This window comes from Pseudonaja textilis, chromosome 3 (assembly GCF_049901715.1).
Source record: "Pseudonaja textilis isolate UNSWEBS1 chromosome 3, rPseTex1.2, whole genome shotgun sequence".
Classification (NCBI taxonomy): Eukaryota; Metazoa; Chordata; class Lepidosauria; order Squamata; family Elapidae; genus Pseudonaja; species Pseudonaja textilis.
In genome coordinates this window covers 140,233,765-140,259,942 of record NC_141992.1, presented here as the reverse complement: position 1 = coordinate 140,259,942, position 26,178 = coordinate 140,233,765, and the positions used below count along the sequence as shown (strand labels likewise).

At 37.0% G+C, this 26,178-nt stretch overlaps 1 protein-coding gene across 4 annotated transcripts in view; it reads left to right on the top strand.

Moving 5' to 3' along the window:
• Nucleotides 1-26,178, top strand: part of GPLD1 (glycosylphosphatidylinositol specific phospholipase D1) — a 35,202-nt gene that overhangs the window by 6,557 nt on the left and 2,467 nt on the right. For 3 of the 4 annotated variants that reach the window (XM_087930966.1, XM_026699514.2, XM_087930965.1), the window contains 21 exons: nucleotides 338-393; nucleotides 2,157-2,235; nucleotides 3,173-3,270; nucleotides 4,699-4,809; nucleotides 5,399-5,447; nucleotides 6,608-6,662; nucleotides 7,679-7,786; nucleotides 9,350-9,377; nucleotides 9,468-9,607; nucleotides 9,994-10,059; nucleotides 10,879-10,999; nucleotides 12,598-12,737; nucleotides 14,900-15,086; nucleotides 16,429-16,539; nucleotides 17,798-17,872; nucleotides 19,464-19,620; nucleotides 21,292-21,433; nucleotides 23,400-23,502; nucleotides 23,616-23,709; nucleotides 24,982-25,158; nucleotides 25,975-26,135. In XM_087930966.1, coding sequence (XP_087787092.1) covers nucleotides 338-393; nucleotides 2,157-2,235; nucleotides 3,173-3,270; nucleotides 4,699-4,809; nucleotides 5,399-5,447; nucleotides 6,608-6,662; nucleotides 7,679-7,786; nucleotides 9,350-9,377; nucleotides 9,468-9,607; nucleotides 9,994-10,059; nucleotides 10,879-10,999; nucleotides 12,598-12,737; nucleotides 14,900-15,086; nucleotides 16,429-16,539; nucleotides 17,798-17,872; nucleotides 19,464-19,620; nucleotides 21,292-21,433; nucleotides 23,400-23,502; nucleotides 23,616-23,709; nucleotides 24,982-25,158; nucleotides 25,975-26,135 — 2,258 coding nt within the window. The remainder of the gene's footprint in view (nucleotides 1-337; nucleotides 394-2,156; nucleotides 2,236-3,172; nucleotides 3,271-4,698; nucleotides 4,810-5,398; nucleotides 5,448-6,607; nucleotides 6,663-7,678; nucleotides 7,787-9,349; nucleotides 9,378-9,467; nucleotides 9,608-9,993; nucleotides 10,060-10,878; nucleotides 11,000-12,597; nucleotides 12,738-14,899; nucleotides 15,087-16,428; nucleotides 16,540-17,797; nucleotides 17,873-19,463; nucleotides 19,621-21,291; nucleotides 21,434-23,399; nucleotides 23,503-23,615; nucleotides 23,710-24,981; nucleotides 25,159-25,974; nucleotides 26,136-26,178) is intronic. The other variant, XM_026699515.2, reaches the window with a different exon arrangement.

Sequence of the window (26,178 nt, the reverse complement as noted above, 5' to 3'; positions counted from 1 at the left end):
TCTCTGCCTCCTGAGTCCCAGCTGATTGGCTGGGTCTTCTTCTGTTGCCCTGCACAGGAGAACAGAGCTGGAAAGCAGGTTAGTGGGATGGTGAGGGAATGGAGATTTTACAGTAAACTTCCCCCAGGAGTGGGGAGGGAATGGAGATTTTACAGTATCCTTCCTTTGCCATGCCACCAAGCCATGCCCACAGAGCCAGTAGTAACAATGTTTGAATCCCACTGCTGTGAGTACCTATATAAAATGTGGATATTTAGTGGCTGAAAAGCTATGCCTGATTCTCGATCTTATTACAAATGCACATCACTAAATGTATTGTGATCTTATTGTTTTCCAGCTCATAGAGGGATGGAATTTTTCAGCCAGCAAGTTGGACAAGTTGACTATCGTAAGGTAGGGGGTTTATTATTGTAACATGTATCAGTACTGTAATGCCCAGCCTATAGATAGGGCTATAGAATTAAATTAAATTAAATTTCCGCTCAACTTCAAATGACTACTGGTGGTGCACAATACAGGTAGTCCTTAAGTTATGGCCAACAATTGAGCTCAACATTTCTGTTGCTAAGTGAGAGTTGTTAAGTGCATTTTGCCTCATCTTACTTGCCATAGTTATTAAGTGAATCACTGCAGTGGTTAAGGTGGTAATACAGTTGTTAAGTGAATCTGCCTTCCCCATTGACTGTGCTTGTCTGAAGGTGATCCCATGACCCCAGAACACTGCAACCATCACAAATGTGAATCAGTTGCCAAGTGTATGAATTTTCCTCACATGACCATGGGGGATGCCAAAACAGTCATAAGTGTGAAAAATGGTCATAACTCTTTTTTTTTCAGTGCTGTTGTAACTTGGAATGGTCACTAAATGAATGGTTGTAAATCGAGGACTACCTGTATAACAAAGAAAATAGAATACAATTTTAAAAAAAACAACTAGGAAAAACCAGTAAGAAAAGCAGATGAAGAACAAGATACTGAAAGTAGCCAAGATGGAACTCAAAAGAGATTCTAGCCACCCTAATCCAAGAAGAATTCTGGAAGAAGAACCAGGTTTTCAAGCCAGTCTAGACTCTAGAGAATGTTATCAGAGTTAGAGCCACTCAGATTTCAGGGTGAATTTCGGTCCCAAAGGTTGGTACTATTCAATTGAAAGAACTGATGCAGGTCAACCCTGTTGGCTTGTATCAGCCAGGAAAACACTACATGCATAAATATAGGATAGATTTTAATTGTGTTTTTAACAGTAGTCACTTTGTTGGGTGCGAGCAGAGGTGGTATTCAACAGATTCTGACCAGTTCTAGAGAACCGGTAGCGGAAATTTTGAGTAGTTTGGAATATCACCTCTGACTGGTCCCACCCCCATATATTCTCTGCCTCCTGAGTCCGAGCTGATTGGCTGGGTCTTCTTTTGTTGCCCTGCACAGGAGAACGGAGATGGAAAGCAAGTTAGTGGGGTGGGAATGGAGATTTTGCATTATCCTTCCCCTGACCCACCAAGCCACACCCACCAAGTCACACCACGCCCACCAAGCCACGGCCACAGAACCGGTAGTAAAAATTTTTGAATCCCACCACTGGGTGGGAAGAAAAATAAATAATAATTTAAATACTAATGTGTACAATGTTTTACTTTTTCAGCTACTTCACTGCATATGTAGGCTAGTAAGATATGTAGGAAGCTCTTTCACTGACCAGCATAATAGTTTCCTAAAAGTTGATAGATTCCAATAAGCTTCTGACTTCATGCTTGGAAATGTAGGACAAATATCTGCAGAGTATATTGTTGTTGAATAATATGAGGAGGGATAGTTAAGGAACAGACTTCCCAATCTGGATGGTATTTTGAGGACAGCTCTCAGAATTTTCTGTAACATGTTGAAGGGCATCATACTGAAAAAGGTGCACATTTGGATTTAAGTTGAATAAGTTACCTTATTGCAGAAACTACTGTTAATGTGTATTAGCCAAGGCAGATCCCTATTTAGAACAACTTTCTAATAGTTTGATACTAAAGACAAATCATGTGGAGTGACTTATTTCTCTTGCTTTCTCTAATCTTTCAGCGGAATGATTTTGATTTGGTTAAATAAACATAAAAAATTTAACCATTAGAATAATATCATTTGAATGTTTATATATTTGTTTCTTTGTGCAGTTAATACTAGCTCACCAAGATGCGTTTCAAGCAGGAAGTCTATATCCTGATGCTTTTTATTCTGGCATCTGCCAAAACGGTAGGACATCCTAGGTCAAATGTTAATTTTTTTAATATGATCACATTATTGCAAAAATAGGCCAGTCCATTTATGAATGAAGTTGTCTGGAATACATCAATAGGTGTGAATTAAGTTCTTGATGCATTACAATCATGTAGGAGAACGTCTCTTCTTTAGATCCTAATGAGGCATTTCTCTTCTTGACTAACTGTGGTTTTACTTTATGATTTTGGCTTACAGTATATGGGTGTTTTTGTTAGTTGCAAAGTCACGTACGACCCATTGCGACCTCATGGACAACATTCCTCCAGGCCTTCCTGTTTTCTACCATCTTCTGGAGTCCATTTAAGCTCATACCTACTGCATCAGTGACTCCATCTGGCCACCTCATTCTCTGTTGTCCTTTCTTCTATTGCCCTCAATCGTTCCCGTCATTAGTCTCTTCTCCAGTGAGTCCTTCCTTCTAATTAGGTGGCCAAAGTATTTGAGTTTCATCTTCAGGATCTGGCCTTCTAAAGAGCAGTCAGGGTTGATCTTCTCTAGGACTATCTAGCCCATCTTCAGATCTAACAATATGCTGCAGTTATTTGAAACTTTTATTAGTGTGTATCGTATTAAAATCAGGGGACACTCAGTGAACAGATAAAGTAAAGTCTATTTTAAATCAAAGCTGGCTTCTGGTGATTTTGAGGATATAACAACACAGTGCAGAACTTGCTTCTCACTGCATTCTTCTGGGAATGTTTTTGATCTTGGCATGGGATCTTGGACGTTTTTATTATTCACATTATTGGGATTTTATTAAATGTTTTGCTGTATACATTAAAATATTTTCATGTAGTACTTTACCATTAAAATGTTACTGAATGTTACATTCTGTATGAATAAAATGCAAGATGTAGAATAAATATGAGGGGTTGTTTTTTTTAATAAGCCTTGTTTTCTGAATTGTCAGGGATATACCATTATGTTTCTGAAGACACTCACTGGTCACCTTTTCTCAACACAAGTATCCATTACATCAGAAAGAATTATCCTCAGCCGTGGGAAGAGGTAATAATGGTTTCCATCTGTTGTTCCCTGTGAAGCCCTGAATACTCTTTTCAAAAACTGTACATTTCTCTTTCATCTTTACACCTAAAAATAGAAGGTAAGAAAAAATATTGACAATTATTTTGATGATCAATTAGGCAGCTGTATTAATTAGCTAAAAACAGAGCTTTAGGTTCTCATTCCATCTGACTTGTGGTGGAAATACTATAAAAATATATATAATTGAAAATGTAGCAGTCAATAATAACTACCCAAGGATCATTCAGGTAAGGTAAACGAATAGTCTTTTGGAATTATCCTTTATTCTTCTGCTGATTCTCAACTAGTAAGATATGCTTTAATTACAGTGATCATATGTTTCTGGAAAAAATAAAAGACAAACCGGAAAAGGAGAGAAATCTAAAAGAGGTTCATAAGGATAAACTATTGTTTATACAGTATTTAGAACTTTTTACAAATGCAAATTCAAGAGCAAAAACAAAAAATAAAAGCCTTACAAAAATATCTAGATAATAAAAAATGTCTGAAATCAAACAGCATATGTAAATTTATTTTAAAAAGATAGTTCCATTTCCATATTTTTCACAATGGGGAAGGCTGTGCGCTAAGTGGTAGCATTTGTACAGTAAAAGTTAAAAGGACGAAATAAAGGACAAAAGTGGGTTTTTGAAAAATAGGTCTAAGGGGCAGCTTTTTGAAATAAAGGGCTACGTATAAGAAAGGGCATATGATTACTGTTAGTGCAATTTCTACAGTGGTCTATTCATTTCTAATTTGGTGGTGGAAGAAACCTTCTAAATCAAATAGGTCTATAGACTCGTGTTTGCAACCTTTTCCCATCTCATTCATGTTTGCTTTTAGAGCCTATCTTTTATATGAAGTCTGACCATTTCAACTACTAAATAGAGGACTAATAGACTGAGAATCCGTTTCTTTTCCAAGGCAATAATTGTCTTGAATCAAACAATGCATATGTGATTTAGCCCTCTGTACGTAGTGGCATTTTTAAACTATCTAACTATATGTTTTAGATAGGTTTTAAATTAGGTTTTTAATAATTATTTTAATTTTTAAATACTCTGTAGTGTGATTGTGATGTGTTTGGGACACTGCGCTGGAGCAGCTTTCAAATTTCATTGTATTTATAGAATGCAATGACAATAAAGGTATTCTATTCTACTCTACTCTACTCTACTCTACTCTACTCTACTCTACTCTACTCTACTCTACTCTACTCTACTCTAATCTAATCTAATCTAATCTATTCTAAAACTAAAATTACCTAATTCATATTTATATTTGTGAAATTGCAATCAATTTTCATCACCAAATAGATTGGCTCACAGTTGTCATGTTGTCTGTCTTTTGTCCACTTGGTTTTAATGATGTTACTATGGAGTTTTTTTTAAAAAAAATAATGGTACATAGGCTACAGAGAAGCTGGTGGCTTTTCTCTTTGGGATTGCCTCACACATGGTGGCAGATGTAAGCTGGCACAGCTTGGGGATTGAACAAGGATTTCTACGGGCCATGGCAGCTGTAAGTAGTGTTCAGTTTCCAGGCATAGGGTTTTTCCACGTGCTTATTTTACAACTGTGTTTATTATTTTGCTTCATTCAAGTAAATGCCAGTAGAATATTAAAAAATAAACCAGATGCAGGCAGTCTGCAATGCTTTAATAAACCATAACAAAAAAACTATATATATTTTAATGACTAATGTTTCAACCACATCTTTGAATATCCATATGTTGCTCTTTTAAAACATTTATATAGCTTATAGCAAAAATATTTGCCTATTGGGTTTCTATTTTAGCTTTTTATGGACAAAAGCCTCTAACTGCAAAGCTGTTTATATGTCGGGGCTGAATTAAAGCACTAGAATAGTTCTGAAAATACTAGGTAGAAGAGAGACAAGAAAAAGAAGGGATTTTTGCAATCAACTGACAAAACAAACAAGTTGGTGGGGAATTCCTATATACACAGGCAGGGAAAAAGCCACAAGGGACTCTTATCTCTACAAACTGAATTAGTTTTAAAAAAGAAGAATTTTTTAAAAAGCACTTAACATTTCTTTAGTTGTTAAAAAGATAGTGAATTATAAATAATATTGTTCCTTTTTTATTTAGATTGATTTTCATGGCTCATATTCACAAGCTCATTCTACTGGTGATTTTGGTAATTTATGTACTTATAAATCCTAGAAAACTCTCCCCAAATTTCCTTTGAATGTCTCAAGGTTATTAGACTCTGGAGATGGCATTTTATAATTTTGTTTGAAAAGTTTATGTGTATGTGAGGGTTATTATGATACACATATACCATATTATGATACACATATACCACGTTCTCCATTTTGGTTTCCCTGTCCCTAGAACAATTTGATATTCAATATATATCAGCTGCTGTTTTCCATTTCTGATATATTTCTATTAGATATAGTTTAATGGAGCTATAAATTATAGATTCCACTTTGCATTAAGATGGAACTTTACATTATTCACAGGTCTGTATCAGTGGTAGGATTCAATTTGTTTTACTACTGGTTCTGTGGGCATGGTTTGGTGGGTGTGGCAGGGAAGGATACTGTAAAATCTCTAGTCAGAGGTGGTATATGCCAGTTCTCCAAACTACTCCAAATTTCTGCTACCGGTTCTCCAGAACTGCTGAGTCAGAACCTGCTGAGTACCACCTCTGGTCTGTATATAACCAGTGTGATTTTCTAAAATTGTAGATTTCCATGATGTATCACAAGGTTTTCTGAAATTTGAGTTTCATAAGCCATTTGATCCTTGTTGCACAAGGGCTGACATTTCAAAGACTATCACTGGCATTCCAATTCCTTTGATACTATCCAGTGGTGGGATTCAATTTTTTTTACTACCAGTTCTGTGGGTGTGGCTTGATTGGTGTGGCAGGGGAAGGTTATTGTAAAATCTCCAGTCAGAGGTGGTATTTGCCGATTCTCCAAACTACTCAAAATTTCCACTACCGGTTCTCCAGAACTGGTCAGAACCTGCTGAATACCACCTCTGATACTGTCCCATTATGGCTATAAAATATGTGTTGCTATCTATAAAGGAGAGAAAAAACCCCAACCCACATAGAAGAACTGCCATACGAAAAACCCATGTGACTTAGCCAATATTACTGCAATGCTCGCAATATGTCATACCTATTTGAGCTCTATTCAGACATGAATGGTTTTCCTGTTAAAATTGTGTTAGGTTAAATCATATGATATAAGGGATTATATTCATAAAGTTTCAAGTCAAAGATACATCTTTTGTTATTGTTTAATAAATCAATGTCATACACTCCTTTCATTCTAATTTTAGGGGGAGATGTGTTAAGCCAATATGAACTTGATTTTGATTATTTGAAAGCAAGCTGGTAAGAGCCCACAAATGTGCCTGTTGATATTTGATGCATATAGACATACATGCACTCATATAGTGTTATAAATTGCAGAGGGAAAATGAGAGAGAAACAGTTGCTGAAGTCTGTTATTTTTTTCTTCTCAGCTAGTCAGGTGCCCAAGAACCATTGTGAATTAGAGTCTAATGTTGTATTGGATTAAGGAGATCAAAGGTTACTTGTTCAGTGTAGTAGAGGATAGCCTACAGCCTTACATAATGCTAAATGCATCATATTAGCATCTAGTATTCATGGTTCACTTAATACAACCCTCATTTCTGGTAATGGAATCCATACCTTGATTACATTCTGCTCTGATTACTTTAATGCACTTTGTCTAGGGTTACCTTTATACAAATGCAATTGGTACAAATTGTGGCAACTAGGTTATTAACCATTGTCAGGTTCACAGAACATATAAAATCTATATTTCTGAGAAATCTTACACTATTTGCCAATTGCTTATTTCAGTTCAGTTTTACTTTTATTAATCTTTGAAGCTGTAATCATAGGTTGTTGAATGTTTCTATTTTTTAAAAAAATGGAGAGCAGGGGAAGAATTTGGACAGTCTAAGATTATACCAACTATATTTACACCCAAGAAAATAAAGTCAATAAATTGGGCATTGTGATGTGCAGTTTAAGTTTTTTGTTTACTGTAACTCTAAATATTGTATTATAGAGCAGAGTATTGTCTATATTAATTCTTTTTCATCTATGTTTGTTTGTTAGATTTCTATTCAGCCTTTCCTCCAGGAGCTTAAATTCCTAGTCCTGGAGAATTAAATCAAAAATTTAACTTAAGATTCTTGGAATACAAAACCTGGGCACTACAGTATAGCTAAGCTGCATCATGCTACCAGTTACATATTGCTGATTTATTGTTTGATTGGTATTCGATTTCTATAATATTTCTAATACTTATCTGGATAATTTATTATGTCAGTGCATCTTGTTGGCTTCAATCAAAATTCTGATATTAATACTTTTAGGTATGTACCTGTTAAAGATTTACTGTCAATCTATGAGGATTATTATGGAAAGGAAGTGATAACCGAAAACACTATTGTTGACTGCACATATTTGCAACTACTTGATCTGTAAGTCAGAGTAAAAGATAACATGTTTTAAAACAAGTGAGGAGAGTTTGTTAATTAGTGAAGGGTTGTCAAGCAAAGGTTGAAGAAACGCTGGTATGTGGTGAAAGTTGGATAAAATTAGGTGTAAAAAGGGGAAATCTTATTGAGGGGATATTTTTATATTTAGGGAGCAGGTCTCCAATAAGGTAGATGGACTAGTACGATGATAAATAGTTTGGTAATTTTATCTGATAAAATACATCTAAGAGCTTAAATAAGGTTATAAAGGATGTATGAGAGTGTTAAATTTTAATAACCACAATTGGGGCTGGAATTTTGGTTGCTAACTATGTGGTCATTAAGGAAGTCATCCCATGACCAGACTCTGTTTTATAACCATTTTTACTGCAATTGTTAAACGAATCAAGCAGTTATTAAATCAATCAGGCAATCAGTCAAATCCAACATTCCCCCATTGCCTTTGCTTGTGGGAAGCCAGATGGTTACAAATCACAATCACACGAGCTGGTTGGCAAGCACCCAAATTGTGATCATGTGACCATGAGAGCGGACCAACAGTCATAACTTTGAGGACTGTTCAGCGTCATTATATTTTCATTAAATGAATGGGTCATAAGTTGGGGATTACTGGTAGTGAAATAAAATATATACATATAAAGTGGCTAGAAGCAGAAGAGAAATATCTTTCCTAGTGAAGGATATCGATCTATTTCAATAGGCACGTCAACTCTAATCCCTTCATCTTATAGTTTGATTATTTGTTTCATTTTAAGAACATACATTATCTTTGGATAATGGCTATTGTATCTTTTCATTATTTCTTTCCTAGGCTATTAATTAAGGTATTTTATTGCTTTTATTGTTTCAATATTTTTGCTGGTTATTCTTTAAAATAATGTCATAACCAGACAATTGTGATTATTGGCTGGAGTCAAAAGCAAACAATATACATATATATTGTATGTGATAGCCACCTTATAGTATATTTATTTAAAGTTGCCAGCTGTATTGATCCTGTTAAATAGGGCAGATTATGTTCATATAAATACCTTCATTCATTTTAAGAAAAGTACACAGTGTAACTTTGAAATCAGTATCAGGATAATGAAGAAGTATTTCAACATTTTCTAGGTCTGTCGCTGATCATTGCTTTCATAGTAAACATTTATAATGCACTAGCTTCAATAAACTACAATTAATGTGTACTATGTTTTTTCGGTGTATAGATATAACACTAAATTGTGGCTAATCAGAACAAAGGAAGGAAAAGAGGGAGAAGAAAGGGGGCAGGAAAAATAAGAGTATGAAACTTGTACTTTATCTCATAATGACCTGTACTTCATTCGGAACATTTTAATTGGAATTAGCTCATTATGTTCCTAATAAAAATGTTCGTAGCCGTCATTTAAATGATACATGAATTTTATGAGTTTCAGAATATCTACTGTGTCTTTTTGGCACTGTTAAAGGCAATGTACAAAATTTGGTCTTCAAGAAGCATTTTTTTTTTCTTCATTGAAAAGTTCAATAATGATAGTAAATTATAAATACTTGCTTCCATAGCTATGCTGAGATCATCGCTGCTTCCAAAGTAAGTATATTTTTCTAAAAAAAGAAATTTGTTGGGATTGAATGTTGAAATAGCCAACTTGCTAATTAAATTGCATCTTATTCTTCACAGCTTTACCCCATATATGCCAATAAGTCCCCATTTTTATTGGACAAGTTCTATGACTATTTTGTTGGTGGAGTGGATGATATGGCATTCGCATCAAATAACATTTTTCAGTTAACCAGTTGGATATTAAACTATGGGACTAGGTGAGGTATTTGTTAATAATTCCAGATGATTGTTCCTGTTTTTTTCTACATGGAAAAGTGCATTTTTCCTCAAAATCTTGATTCAACAATTGTGATTCAAAATGTGGACAGTATGGAATGTGTATTTCATTGCTGCTTGTTAGAATTTATCTTTAATTTTAACTTGTAGAGTATTACTAATATGCTAAAAATACTTCAGCTTTCCCTTGCTTTACAGATCTGGGAAGGTCATAAATGCATGGTTTGGTTATAAAGTTACTTCGTCATCGCTTGTTGTAACCAAATGGTTGCTAAATGAAGCAGTCACTAAATAATGTAGGGGGAGTTGTGAGCATGCTAAAAGTTGAAACATATTAAATACAATCAATCTATTAATGTTTTTTCAGTGGCTGCTTTATTCCCGAGAATCCTTTGTTTATTCGGTGTGAAGGCGAACAGAGAAACTTTCCGATGTGAGTATATTAATTAGCCTAATGTAAGTAGTGGCCTAAATTACTTCCAAGATTTATATTATTCTTTAATATGGAAAATAATGTAGTTTTTTCATGGTTTCATTTCAAATTGTTGTATTTATTTTTCTATCTTTAAACAAGATGTATTAAAGGCATCTTATACGTGCATAGCAGAAAATAGTTATTGCTGAGATATTACTTTATTTATGCAATTTATTCACCACCTCAGTCCAAAATGGTCTCTAGGTAGCTTACAAATATTCGCTACATTAGTAGTACACAAAATGTCAGTAATATGTTAATAAAACATAATATCATTTCATTTCATTAAAATTTATATTTAACTAATATTGATGCCAATGATTCCACAGTCAGCAATTTTGCTACAAGAGACGACAATAATATCAGCTTCAATTTCTTTTAATTTTACTAAGAAACTTTATATGGCCACGCAATTCACTCATGGTGACTCCAAGTGGTTTAAATAAAGGGCTGGTATAAACTTTATAATAAAAAACTGTCGTTTTTTAAAAAACATATTAAAATATTAAAATCTCCAGTGTGAAGAACTGCAGAGACAACAAGGGAATGAGCGTTTAAATTAAACACAAACTTGGTTCAGAATTATTTAAGAGCAATCACAGTCTCAATTCTGAAAAACAGGAAAACCTTTTATTTTGTAACTAAAATATTTGATTTTTTAAAAAATTCATTCATATATTTTTGCTGTCTGCAATGTGAATTTAGCCAGCCCGATACTTATCCCATTTTTAACTTCCAGTACAGAAAATTTCTACTTATTGAATCTTATTTCAATAGGTTTAAAGAATCCAGAACTCAACACCACAGGAAATTAACTTCTGATGTGGCCAAATCAATTGAAAAGAATATCAGTTATACAGAAAGAGGAGTTTATTTAAAAGTTCCCCATTGGACAAAGGTAATTTCTTTTGGGTCTAACTCTAAATATGGATGACAAGATACATGATTGCAATTTAGACATTAATTGCTGAAGATTCTCAGGATTGGACATCTTTTGTTTCTTTAATTCTTTTAAATGTTATTCTTTCAATAATATCTTGGCTCAGTGGTATGTGCAAGGGAGGTCAAAATAGGCACAGTGGTGGTTGTCGCAAGATGATCCAACCCCTTCCACATTTGCATGTACATGTGGCATTGGCATATATGCAGAACGGCCTGGCTGGGCTTTAATCTTGTTGTAAATTTTATTCTTTTATAAATATAGTATGTAGAAATATAATATATAGAATCTGACTCTAAAATTGCAGTATAATTGGGCACGATTTGCTGGATGGGTTCAGAAGAGGGAGAGAAATGAAAGTTGATGATGGGGAAAAGAGAAAGGAGCCATGCAGAAAGTGAAGCACTGAGAGAATTGGTAGCTTTGGGTAATCCTCATCAGTTTTTGAGTTGTTTTCCCAGCAATTCTGTTGGCTGCAAAATGAAACTGAGAATCTGAGGAGGTCCAATGATCATAGATTAGAGCCATGTTGTCTTCCATTAGTAGGAGTACACTCCAAGCAGTGTTTTACTCAAGGATGTAGAGGTGGTATTCAGCAGGTTCTGACCAGTTCTGGTAGCAGAAATTTTGAGTAGTTCAGGGAACTGGCAAATACCATCTCTGATTGGCCCCGTCCCTCTCTATTCTCTGCCTCCCGTGTCCCAGCTGATCATCTGGGTCTTCTTTTGTGGCCCTGCACAGGAGAAGGGAGCTGGAAAGCAGGTTAGTAGGGTGGGAAGGGAATGGGATTTTGCAGTAATCTTCTCCCAGGAGTGGGGACGGAATGGGGATTTTATAGTATCCTTCCCCTGCCACGCCTACCAAGCCATTCCCACCAAACCAAGACACGCCCACCAAGACATGCCAGTGCCCACCAAGACACGCCCACAGAATGGGTGTCAACTCTTAAAATATGTAGTGAATCCCACCACTGCAAGGATGACCTACTTGGTATTTCTTGAGGCCAGGAATGGACGTGTAATGTGTTCTTTAGTCTGCCCTGACCCACTGTGAAGGCAGACTCTGCCTGTGATTTGTTGCTCCAGTACAAAAGCGGTGGCTTCCCATTGCTGCCCAGACAAGTTTAGTGAAAAGTCAGTGAATGGTTTAGCTGTGTGTGTGAGAGGGGGTGGATTGGAGGGCGGGTAGCAAGTCTTTCTGGTGTTTTTTTACCCTCATTGTATATCAGCCTACATATTGTAGCAATAACTAACAACTTGAATGACCACTATGCTGGTATTTAATTGACAGAAGATTAAAAAAAAATCTTCCAGGAAAACGTTTCTCGTTAGCAAACAATTCAAGAAACCAGTGCCATGTGTTGCATTGATATCTTCTATATATAATGAAACCAACACTCTACTACAGCAATAGCTCTGCCAATGTCATGCCAGGCTTCTATGTTGCAATAATGTCTCTGCAAAATGACAAATGGACATTTACATCTAAAATAAATCGGTACTCCATCAGCATCCAGTAAATAGTTACAATGTTTTTGGTCACCTATTATTTCCCAGAATTATCTCCAGTTCCAAAATAGTGACATAGGAGCGAGTTTGATGAATGTGCTGGGAGTCCCACAGCGACGCTCATCGAAATACATCACCAAGCCCAGTGCTTCATATTTTCTGAAAAATCCTTATGCAAAACTTGGATCGTGAGTGCTGATTTATTCATTTGTTTCTGCTTCTCTCTCTTTCTCTCTGTATGTGTATATGTATATGTATGTATGTATGTATGTATGTATATATATATGTATTGTTTAAACAAACTTGCATTGTTTGAATACCTTTACTATCTTAATAATATATAATTGCTTCACTGGTTTAGAAATAAACTTGCCAGAATGTAAGTGAATGAATATCTATGGAGACTCTCAATCTTCCTTTCTTTTTTCTCTCTCTCAAAAGGCAACTGGACTTTCCTAGCTTTTTCCTTTGAAAATGTTTCACTTCTCATCCAAGAAGCTTCTTCAGTTCCAGCTAACTGGGTGGGGAATGGAAGGATTTATATTCTTTGCAGTCGGCTGGTTGTTACCATGCTGAGAGTCCTTGAGGCCACTTGAGGGTTTATCTGTATCCTCAGATGACCTGAATCAAAGTGCAAATGAGTATGGAACTTTCTTGGGACTGCTGAAAGGACTGTGTTGTAAACAGGAGATGAGTAGTGCCATATCCCTCCCAGCTTTGTTGAGGGAGGGCTGTTCGATTTTTATATAGATAGAGTCTTTGACTTCTCTTTCAAACCACTGGTCTTCTCTGTCCAGAATGTGACCCTCGTCTTTCAGATGAAGATGGACTGCTGAATCCTATCCTAATGAGTTGGTTCTCTTGTGTTGCGCCATGCATTTTTGAAGTGGTTGTTTAGTTTCCCCAGTCTACAGGCCTACACATTTCTCACTGCATTGCACTGCATATACAACATTGCTCTGTTTATGTCTGGGTGTTTTGTCCTTAGAGTGGACAAATTTATGTGATAATGTTGTTAGTGTTTGGGGACAAACCCCCAAGCAGAGTGCACAGCAGCAGTCAAGCCAGGCAGCCAAATGAGAGAGAGGCTGGGCCCATGAGTATACACACACTGGAGACAAAAACACTGTTTGTAGTTTTAAATTGTTATTTAATTCATTTAGAGTTTAAGCATTGTCATTCAGTCCATATGTCATTATCCAATATATCCATCCAGTAACCTAGTCCATTAACTAGTCAGTACAATGTCCTTATCTTCTCCTTCCGATACCTTTCTCTCGAAGACAACGCTGAGTATGCACAGGATATCAGCTAACCAAGGAAACAGTCCTTGTGTTCAGTAGAAACGGTATCCAGCACAGTAGCCAACAAGCATTAACAAGCAGACGTCCCAAACAGGAGTAAACAGCAGGCAGCAGGCAGAGAGACCAGGCCAGACCAGAGACCAGAACAGCAGACCAGAACAGGAACCAGTAACCAGGAAGTGTTACGTTACTCTCACTGCCTTTTATTGCTGCTTGCAACCGCACCCTTAATTATCTAATTACATTGCAGTTTGGTGCTTAAAGCTACAAACACTTAAAACTAGGTTTATATATTTAGTCACCCAAACCTAGTTGGTGTATCCATATACCCAACAAATGTATTCCCGGATTTAAACAGTGCGCTTATGTTGTGTTTGTTGAAAATCCTCCTGAGCTTTCCCGATATTCCTGCAACATATGGAATGACAACGTTGTTTCATTTGTTGTTATCTTCTTTTCTATCTCTTGTGAAAGTGCTCCTATTGGATCTTTTTGTGGATTTGATGAAGGCTCAGTTAGGATAACTACAAGTTCTGAGGTGTTTATGTGTTTTTGTTGTTCCATTTTTTTTCTAAAAGTAATATATTAAAATAAAAGCAAACAGAATGTGAGATCCAGGAGGGATCTGGCAATGTAACAGGCTATTAAGCACTTTATGCTTCATAAAGTGGAGTATGCAGATTCATCACATGTAATATTGTCATTATGTTCCTGTCAGCCTCCAAGAATCCTTCTTCTCCTTGTCTTTCCAGCTTCCATAGAAACGGGGGGAATAATTGGGCTTCATGAGGGAAGAGTGCTGGAGGTTTAAGTTGATGAAATGTAAAAGTTGGGATGTTTTCTTCACTATGTTTACTTGCTTACTGCACAGATGTACTTCTTATCTGTATGTCTGTTGGCATTTCTGGATTTAAGTTGGGCTGCCTGATTTCTCTTCAGGATTTCTATGGAATTACATCTATAACATGAAACTATCCAATTATTTTTGAAATCTGCACAGGAAATGTCATACAAATGGACATTGGCACCCTCTTTTTCATATTCAGGGCTATGACTTCAGCTGACCTAAATCAGGATGGATACGATGACCTGGTGGTTGGAGCACCAGGTTACAGCAGGCTTGGACACATTCAGTTCGGACGTGTCTATATTGTTTATGGTAATGAATCAGGTTTGCCTCATTCCAACCTGGACCTTGATCAAGAAGCAGATGAAATACTAGAAGGCACTAAGGTAGCAAAACGTGGATAATAAAATATATTTTGTTTTTATTTTGGATCACTAGTTCCATTAATGTTTTCTTCAGTAATTGCATTAATGTGGCTTCTCTTGTAGCTTACTAAAACTAGACTATTGTCTAAGCCAAGGGTCTTCAAATTTGGAAATTTTAAGACTTGTGGACTTCAACTTCCAGAATTCCTGAGCTAACATGACTAGAGGAGGAAATCTGGGAGTTGAAGTCTACAAGTCTTAAAACTGTCAAGTTTGAAGACCCCTGGTCTTTCCTTTTAAATATGTAGAAACTACAACAACCAGAATTTCCAGCCACTGTGACCTCTGTATGCTTCAAGTCATCTATAGGCACAAGGTTGAGGGAGGCTGTATATTAATTGCTACCAGAATCAAATAATTGGGAGACCTAGATCAGGCTCACAAATGATGCTACTGTCAGGGTTCCGGCAGTTACTCCACTTAAATCATGAGCCTCGAGCCACACTCCCAAAACTAAAGAGGATTTATTTGAAGGTAACGTCCATAGCCAACTCTGAAATGCATAATTCACTGTCACCCTTGATCCCATTTCCCCCCCATACCTCTGAGTGTATCATCCAATGAAAAACATCCATAGCCAAGAGTAATCAATCATGGTCTCCAATTAGATTTTTTCACAGCAGAAGCTTCAGTCATCTAATCAGTCTTCGAAGAAAATATGAATGGAATGTACTTTCAATTCCACACTGCTGCCTGCTCTTTGAAACTCCCCCCCCCCTTTCTGTTGTCAACTATAAAACGTGCATACAAAATGTTTTATGAGTTGACAGCTACATTTGGTCATTGTTTTTGTCTTTTACATGGCTTATTCAGGCAGTATTTTTTAATTTATAAACCATGTCATAGAAATGAAATGAGCAGAATAACCAAATGAATAGAAGTGCTAGGAACATACACATAAAGATTGACAGTTTAAATAAATTCTGTACAGATGGAAAACAACTGAGATTTTGTTCTCTTGGTAATTGTGAATAGAGTTCACTGGTGATTTAAATTAAATTTGTAGTAAGGAATAAAAGGACTTTTACTTAAAGAATCAAAATTTAACAGATGACACTGAGTTTAATAAAGCATCAATCAAATCCATTTTAGCTCTTAATGCTCCCTACTTAATGAGATAAAGAATAACTTGTCATAACTTGTTATTACTGAAATCGCATTAAAACCAGTGCTCGATGTATGTATTATCTGAATATGTCTTCTTTTTAAAATAACTGCGCTCATGAAAAGTATGTGCATGTGCTCATGCATATAAATGCCTGTATATCTGTGTGATGAATATGTCTATCTGTCTTCTATCTAGCCTTCAGGAAGATTTGGTTCTGCCATAGCAATTTTGGATTTCAATGTGGATGGCATATTGGATCTTGCAGTAGGAGCCCCATCAGTGGGAGCCCAGGAGCTTAGTTACAGGGTAGGAAACTGTAAAGTGCTAACATAAAATTGTTAAGTTCGGCAGGTCGGGCTCATAGAGACGAGAGACTCAGGTTAAGTGAACAACAGCTCCTTATTTTATAGTCTAGTCCCAAGTAAAAATCAGCGCTCGCGGTGGCTCTTTTTATAGAGCTGGCCGTGGCTAGGCGGCCAATGACATCGCTTTGAGTTTCCCGCGATTGGTTTCATCCAATCACGGTAGACTCCTAGCGAGCCAATCACAGCCGTCCTGACTGTCCAATCAGGTAGCTGTCTTTGTGAACCAATAGGAATGCAGGGTTTCAAGCCTGCTAATATGGAACAAAATATAGTTAGTTTGGTGTAGGCGGCCTAGAAAACAGGAGATTGTGAGTTCCAGGCTTCCTTAGGCATGAAAGCCAGTCGCTTTCTCTCAATCCCAACCCATCTTTCAGAGTTCTATTGTGAGGAAATAGGAGGCTGCTTTCAGTTGTATAAATAAAGGTGGATTATAAAAATAATAATAGTAAGTGTGCTAATTAAGGATGCATTTAATGCTGCCTTACTATTGTCTGGGGAAAAAATGATGGGAACAATGTATTGACCATCTTAGAATTCATCTATGTTTAGTTCTCACTTAGCAGCTACCTTGTTTAATGACCATTCACAGTTATAACGGCGAAGAAAAAGAAAACTTTGCGTCCAGTCCTTGCATTTGCATAGCATAGTTCCCAGAGATAGATAGATAGATAGATAGATAGATAGATAGATAGATAGATAGATAGATAGATAGATAGATAGATAGAAAAGAAAGAAAGAAAGAAAGAAAGAAAGAAAGAAAGAAAGAAAGAAAGAAAGAAAGAAAGAAAGAAAGAAAGAAAGAAAGAAATTTTTGCAGGTCTGTAAGCAAAAGGAAAGCAGAAATAAGAAAGTAAACAATTGCAATTTCTCTTAGTAACTGCTTCACTTAAAAATCAAATTGCTGGTCCCAGTTTGGTTTACTAAATGAGGGCTACCTGTTTTTATATTGACCAATATTTTATAGATGAATTGATTAGGTTAATCTGGATTACAAAGGTTTGGCTGGTTTTTATAGTCCAATCCCTTTACGTGATTTGCTACATTTTGACACTCTATTATATTTTAATTCACCAAATTATTAGAAATGCATTTTAATGTGAAGATGAAAAGAATAAAAAAGCCTGCCATTGTAATACTTTAAAACCTAAAACTTTAGCTTGGGTACATAATATATTAAAACATTATATTTTCTTATCTAGGGTTCTGTGTACATTTTTCTTGGCAACAGAGGAGGAGGCTTCCACAGTCTTCCAAATATTACCATAATTTGCCAGGTAAGTTTGCTGATGAAAAGGCAAAGCATGCAATTCACTTTTTTTATCACAAGCATCTTGAAAATTAATTTCCAAGATATTCAGCACAATTTTTATTTGGGGTGAAAGCATAATTCTTATGTGTCCTAAACACAATCAAAATATGCTTGTACGGCACACTTTTCTTTAACGGATACATTTTTAACATACTGATATTTATCATTCATGAGTGGATAGTGCTAATACTATAGGTGGAGCTTTTGGGGTTCTTTTGATAAAAAAGGCAAACTATGGCTCTAATGTGTCTGTAGTTGTGCTTCTATATGTAGTAATAATACCTATTCTATAAATAAATTTTACTAAAGAAGCTGTATTTCAGCAATTGAATTGTATGTTTTTTTAATTTGGAAACCAAATTATTGACAATAGAAGTTTTATTTATTTATTTTACTTTTTATTTATTTATTTTGTCAAACAATTATTAGATAACAGGTATAAGTATAAACATGGTTATAAATATAGGATAGGGACGGTAGGCACGTTGTTGCACTTATGCATGCCCCCTACAGACCTCTCAGGAAAGGGATGAGGTCTAAGGTTAAAGATTTTGGGGTTTGGGGAAGAAACCACAGAGTCAGGTAGAGTATTCCAGACATTGACCACTCTGTTGCTGAAGTCGTATTTCCTGCAATCAAGTTTGGTGTGGTTTACCTTGAGTTTGTATCTATTGTGTCCTCTTGTATTGTTTTGGTTGAAGCTGAAGTATTCATTGACAGGTAGGACATTGCAATATATAATTTTATGTACTAAGATCGAAGCGAAGGCGGCATAGTCTAGGTTTTCTAGGTCTAAAATTTCAAGTCTGGTGGCATAAGGTATTCTGCTATGAGTAGAGCAGTGCAGGACTCTTCTCATAAAATATTTCTGGACTTTCTCAATTGTATTAATATCAGATACTTAATGCGGGTTCCAGACTGATGAGCTGTATTCAAGTATTGGTCTAGCAAATGTTTTATATGCTCTAGTTAGTAGAGTGATATTACCGGAGAAAACACTACGCAGGATTAGGTTAACAACTCTTAACACCTTTTTGGCTATGTAGTTACAGTAGGCTCTAGCACTTAGATCATTAGAGATGAGTACTTCAAGGTCCTTGACAAAGTTTGTGTCATCAACAAGGTCTTGACTATTCAGCTTGTATTTTATTTTCTGATTTATTTTTTTTTGGCAATATTTAAGACAGAGCATTTATTTGTTGTGGGTGCTTCATCACTAGAGGTTTTTAAGAAGAGATTGGGCAACCAGTTGTCTGAAAAGTTATAGGACGTCCTATTCTATTCTATACTATTCTATTCTATTCTATTCTATTCTATTCTATTCTGTTCTGTTCTGTTCTGTTCTGTTCCGTTCCGTTCCGTTCCGTTCCGTTCCGTTCCATTCCATTCCATTCCATCCCATCCCATCCCATCCTATGCTGGAGGAGCGGGTTGGACTAGCTTTTCTGGCTGAGGAAATCTGGGAGTTGAAGTCCACAAGTCTTAAAGATTGGAGACCCCTGGACTAGAAGACCTCAAGTGGACCTTCTAACTCTGATATTCTGTTATTTTTGCAGGAAATATATTGTAATCTAGGCTGGTCCCTACTGACAGCTGATGTTGACAGGGATGGAGATAATGACCTTGTGCTTGGTTCCCCATATGCACCTTCTGGTGGAAAACAACAAGGATTTGTGGCTTCTTTTTATTCTTCCTCTTACAGAAATAGGCAAAGTAAGCTTGTTTGGGAAATGTTTTTGTTTCCTTAAGGATCCCATATTGGTACTTCCAAATTCTCACTGAAACATTTGTCAGAATAATACATCTAGATCCTTCTTCAGGTTTTTTAAGAAGCACACCTAGGAATGATTCCTAGGCAACATATTTAATGCTCATTCCCATATCATATGTGTAACCTGTTTAATTAACTTTGCATTCATCTAGGTTCAATTCAGGTTGCACTGATGCACGAGATTCATATGCCATCCCAGAGATTTTCATACAGTGTGTACTGGAGTTCTTGGTGAGGCAGTTAGTTGTCTTCATGGCTTAAAATAGTGTTTCTCGGTCTTGGCAGCTTTAAAATGTGTGGACTTCCAACTCCCAGAAATTCTGGAAGGGCATACATCTTAAACCTGAAAGTTTGAGAAATGCTGGCTTAGAAAAAGATACTGAGATTCTTTAAAATCTTAAGCTTCCCCAAACTGAGCATTATTTACATCCAAATCTTAACCACCGGACCCAGCGCAGTATAGGACCACTTCAAAATAGAAGCATTTTGCTACATACACATGGAGAGAGAGAGAGAGAGGAGAGAGAGGGAGAGAGGAGGGAGGGAGAGGAGGGATAGAGGGAGGGAGAGAGAGGGGGAGAGAGAGGGAGGAGGGAGAGAAGGGAGGGAGGGAGAGGGAGAGAGAGAAGAGAGGAGGAGAGGAGAGAGGGGTGGAGGGAGAGTAGGGCGGGAGGGAGGGGAGGGAGAGGGGAGGGAGAGAAGGAAGGAGGGAGAGAGAGGAGGGAGAGGGAGAGAGGAGGAGGGAGGAGAGAGAGGGAGAGAGGAGGAGGGAAAGGGAGGGAGGGAGAGGAGGGGAGAGAGGGGAGAGAGGGAAGGGTGAGGGAGAGGGAGGGGAGGGAGGGAGAGTGAAAGGAAAGGAAAGGAGGGAGAGAGAGGGAGAGAGAGAGGGGGGAGGGAGAGAGAGAGAGGGAGGGAGAGAGAGGGAGGGAAGGGAGAGAGGAGAGAGAGAGTGTGTAATAGGACATTTGTTTCTATAAGCAACACATAGAAATGTGCTGAGTTGAGACCTGGCATTTACAAGAGGGCTTGCAGATCCTCCATCCATAACCACCTCCTCCTATCTCAAATTTCAGGATACAGGTAGCCCTCAACCTATAACAATTTGTTTAGTGACCGTTGGAAGTTAGAATGGCACTGAAAAAAGTGACATATCATATTGTAGTACCCTCATGGTCACATTATCCAAATTCAGATACTTGGTAATTGGTTCCTATTTATGACAGTTACAGACTCCCAGGGTGATGCCGTCTCCTTTTGTGACCTTCTGGCAAGCAAAATCAATGGGGGTGGGGGAGCCAGATTCACTTAACAACCCTGCCACTAACTTAACAACTACAGTGATCCACTTAACAACTGTGACAAGAAAGGTGATAAAATGGGGCAAAACAAAACGGTCTCGTTTAGCAATACAAATGTTGGGGTCAATTGTGATTGTAAGTCGAGGACTGCCTTATCCATTCTGGTGGGAAAGTCTCCTATTCGTATTTATCTATAGGTATATAAAGTAATGGTTCATGCTACACAGTAAGATTGAACGAAGCAATGCTTCTTGCGTGGAATCTCTTCCCCAAACAGAACTTTCTCGTCAGCTCTGGTTTTCTCCTTATTTGCAGGGCTGCTCTTTGTAGCAGATGCTGACTGGATGGTAAAAGGGGAAACAGATTATGGTTGGTTTGGCTCATCACTCAGCAGTGTCCAGCTCCTAAATAAAACCTTGCTGCTTATTGGAAGTCCTTTCGGGAGAAATTGTACAAGGTATATGCCTTTATTTTTAAATACTTATGTGTGTGATGGTCTTCTTGGCTTTCTTCACAACCTATCTTCTGTACTTTCTCACTGCAGCAGATCAACAGTTTTCTGTAAATGTTGATCTGTTGCATATAAAAATTCTGATGCTCTAATAATGGTCATTTTCCAAGTATGACCTTGTTTTCTGCAGTTGAATCAGATATATTCTGAATCAGCTGATTCTGCAGCTGAATCAGCCTTGGGGTTACATGCCTTAGCTACAGTTCCTAGAAATTTCAAAAGATATATTTCAAATTATAACTTAATGTGTCAGAAGGGGAACATTATTAAATGCATGATTGGAAAACAACCATATTTCCATTGAATATACACACATATAAAATAAAACCAATGTCACTTTTATCCTGGCTCTGCCCATGACTTTTAGGAATATTTCCCTGGTGTATCATTCAAAGGCTAAGTAGAGCCCTTGGAAGAACCATCTTTGATTTAAAGCAAGACTAACCACAAAGCTGTCTCTAGGTTTTACAACTGATCGTATTGTAGAACACATATAGTCTTGCATTAACAGATATATATTAAGAGCTGTGGTGGCCCAGAGATTAGAATGCAGTATTGCAAGTGACTCTGCCCATTGTCAGTAGTTCAATCCTGTTTAGCTCAAGGTTGACGCAGCTTTCCATCCTTCTGAAGTCAGTAAAATGAGGACTCAGATTGTTGAGGGCAATATGCTGATCCTGTAAACAGCTTAGAGTGGGTTGTAAAGCTCCATGAAGTGGTATATAAGTCTAAGTGCTGTTGCTATATAATCAGCTGCCTGCAGTTCTCAATTCTGAATATATAGTCCATTCATCTGATTCAAGATATTTTTTTTTCTTAAAGTTGAACAGTAACTACTTTTCTTTAAAATAGTATTTGCAGCTCATTTGGGATCAAAGCCACAAGACATTTCCTTGTTACAAGTAGAGACCAAGCCTAAGTATTGTATTTATTTGAAAGTGAGTTTGCTTTATTTGTCAGTCAAATGTATAACCTGTCTTGCTTCTAACAACTTTTGGGAGGATTAAAAGTTAAAAGCCATATAATAAACAATAAAAGAAGGCAGTCACCTAGGGGCAAACATAACCAACACATTTGTACAACCCTCTCACAAGGTACATACTCTCTTTAACAGAAAGCAATGTTTCTCAACTTTGACAACTTTCAGATGTGTATATTTCAACATACTGGGAAGCTGGCTGGGGAATTCTGGGGTTGAAGTCCACACATCTGAAAGATGCTAAGGTTGAGAAACACTTAAAAGATTAAAAACACTTGAAACAAATCAGATCTTTAAAACTTGTTTAAAGCAGTGGCCCCCAACCTTTTTCGAACCAGAGACCGGTTTCACGATTATTTATTCTTCCATGGACCGGTACCTGAGTAACGTGAGACTTCACCGCCATCGGGACGGCTTTTTGTTCGAAGCCGCCGCCCCCTTCGATGAAACTAAGGCGCGAGCACCCAAACACTGCTTTCCAACTTAAAAACCGGAAGCACTTTCCAACCAAAATCCCGGAAGCAACTGAAAACCCAGAAGCGCTGTCGAAACAAGATGGTGGCGCCTAAGCTTTGCGGCCCGGTAAAAATGATCCACGGACCGGGATTTAAATTTAAATCCATTTATAAATATCTGCCTTTGGAAGAAGCAGACAATTAAAAGTGACACCTCAAGCACAAGAAAATGAGCAATAATCTGGAGGATAATGGGAGTCGTAGTCTATGTATCTGGGGATCACTGGTCATATTAACCTGACAAATTAAGATGAATAGCAGATTGTCAAAAATGGAGATTTTGAAATGAAACTGATATTGATGATGATAATGATTCTACAGTATGTCTTGTAATTGCTATTTTTTCAGTATTGTTCAGTGTTCATTCTAATTGATCTATTTTTTTTGTTTTTTTTACTATAATCATTCTGTATTCTAGCTTAGGGTGCTATTTCTCCCAATACAACAAACAAGCTGTTGGAAAGGTGTATGGCTATATCCCACCAAACACAAAAAGCTGGTTCACTTTAAGCGGGCATGATGTAAGTCTTTATGGTGACTTTTGAAATAATACAAAAAACAAGAACAAGAGAATTTGTGATTTCATGAGACTTAACTATATATATGTATATATATTCATATTATAAACATGCAGGAAAATGGGAGATTTGGTTCAGCTTTGGCAACCGGTTTCCTTTCCATAGAAGGAATCTCCAAGCAAGTACTGATAGTTGGCGCACCAACGCAAGGTATGCAATTCTGAACTTGGAACCAGACTTGGCAGCATTTTTATTTCAGTAATGCACATGACAGATGATAAAGAAATTCCAGTAGTCAAAGAATTGTGATACTGAATCTAAATGTAGTTATGTACAGAGAAAGTTCATTAAAATCAATTCAACAATATACATGCATTATTTATATACAATAATTGAGACATGATGGGGGTGTATGTTGTTTTTATATTGAGAAATTGAGGCTGTAATATTTTATCATTGTGGGTTCCCAGACATGCTGGTTCATTTGAGTCCTTAGCACTATACAACTTTACATAATATTACAGAAATGATTGAATTAGATTTCTTAGGGGACTTATTTTGCATTGTTTAGGTCTTTTATATCAGGAAGTAGATCTTGATTTTTCAGACATGTGATTTCAGGTACCTCCAGAATTTATTTATTTTTTTAAAGTTGGGGAATATGGATTGTCTGCTTCTGAGGGAACATGAAGATGCCTTGTAGCTGAATCAACTCCTCATGACTGCATCCATGCAAATCTGTTGGAAGTATTATTAGATAGTTCTTCTGGGATGTTTCTCAGTTCCTCAGTCTAACCATTTTAAGTTTTTCTGTAAATAAAAATGTTGGCTACAATGGCATTACTATTTGAAAACTAAAATACTTCAATTTTAATCAGTAAAGGATTCCAAATCAAAGATGAGGACACTCTGAAATACTTTCCAATACTTATTGCAGAAGATGAATGGGCCCATATGGAGCCATAAGCAGTAATATATTCAATATAGGGTTTTTCCACTGCGTTAATCTTATACTCCCCTATTGCTAATTTCATTCCTTCCTTCCCCTCTTAACTAGTGCTTTTACATTTTGCCGCATCTTCCCTGTTTTACTATAGGTAAAGGTCTAGAGTGAGCCATGCTTAGTAACATTAGAGCAATGATCCAGCTAACTCATAACTTGCATCTCTCTTCTCCTATATTCTGTTCATTTCAGCTTCTTGAGTTTTGTGACATGGATGTGCAACCATTTAGCGCAATCTCTTAGCTGAAAGAACATCTCCTGGCTGAAATTAAAATATAGTTTTCATTAAGACGGGAACTCTGCACACAATTATTCTAAAAGCAGGTCATTGTTGATAAACTATTTGATCATTATTTCAAATAAATTCAATAGAGCCAATGTTTCCTGCATTTAAATGTGGACTCTTAACTCAGCAATGCTGTCTTGACACTTCTTTTTGTAACAACCATAATTCTGTCACCTTGATTGGTTTCCTTTAGGCGCTGTCTCCAGGATCTCATTTATATCCTCAGCGCTACACCAAGCAGGAAGTGTTTTGATATACGACTTGATGGGAAATGGCACGCCTGCCTTACTCAGCACATTCAATGGAGATAGGAGATTTTCACGCTTTGGAGAAGAGGTGCACTTATGGGATCTGAACAACGATGGACTTGGTATAGTTACATTTTTTTAATTGTAAAACATCAAAAAGGTTGCACAGTAAATTCTACTGAAGGTGAATTCAGCATTCCACCATCCCCTTTTTTCTCCCAGGGAAGTAAACTTTTCCAGCAGCAATTTTCCAGCTGCAGGAGAAATAATGCAAGGGTATCCAGGACAGATTTTTTAAAAAAGCAAGCTATGGCCATCATTCAATCAGTAAATTCAAAGACAAATCCCTGTTCTCAAGTGAGTTGCCCAGTGCACAGTCTTGTGAGGTTAGCTGGGCTGAATTCAACTGTGTAACACTCAAATAAGTGAATAAAATCATCCAATCTGCCAACTTGGCCACCAGTTGGTTAAATTCTATCTCCTTCCTGGCTATCAAAGCAGTCCAGAAGATGGCCATGGCGTGGGTCTATGTGGTGTATCACCCTCTTTGAGGGAATGAATGGTACCTCTGGAAATGAAACAGGTGGGTTGTTTGCCTCAAGAAATCCCTTGACCCCTTGGTTGCTTCCAATCTTGTGAGCTGCAATCATTGCAAATTGGATTCTGGATGCAACTCAAGATTTTGGTTGTTAACTATAAAGCCTTTCACGACACAGAGCCTGAGTTAGATCTAAGAAGCAGCTTATTTCCAATTCTTATTTCTTCCTGCTCGATATGTTCAGGCAGAGTGGGTTGTTCCAGGACGACTCCACAAGAAGTCATGTGAGCATGTTGCTTAATGACCATTTTCTGGTCCCAATTGTGGTTGCAGGTTGAGGACTGCCTGTGTAATTTTGGCCATATTTATAGTGTGAATCTTTTGCTGTGCATGTTGACAGATGAAATGATTGTGTCATCGCCTCTTCGAAACCAAAAAATTATGGGTGGATTGTTTGGAGAACAACTTGGATATATTTATATATACAGTGGAAACCAGACCACATCAGGTCATGTGACAGACCACTGCAAATCATGGATCTCCCCTTGTCCTGAAGACTGGGTAAGTTGTTTGTTAATTGCACTTAAAATAGCTTTAAGAAAAC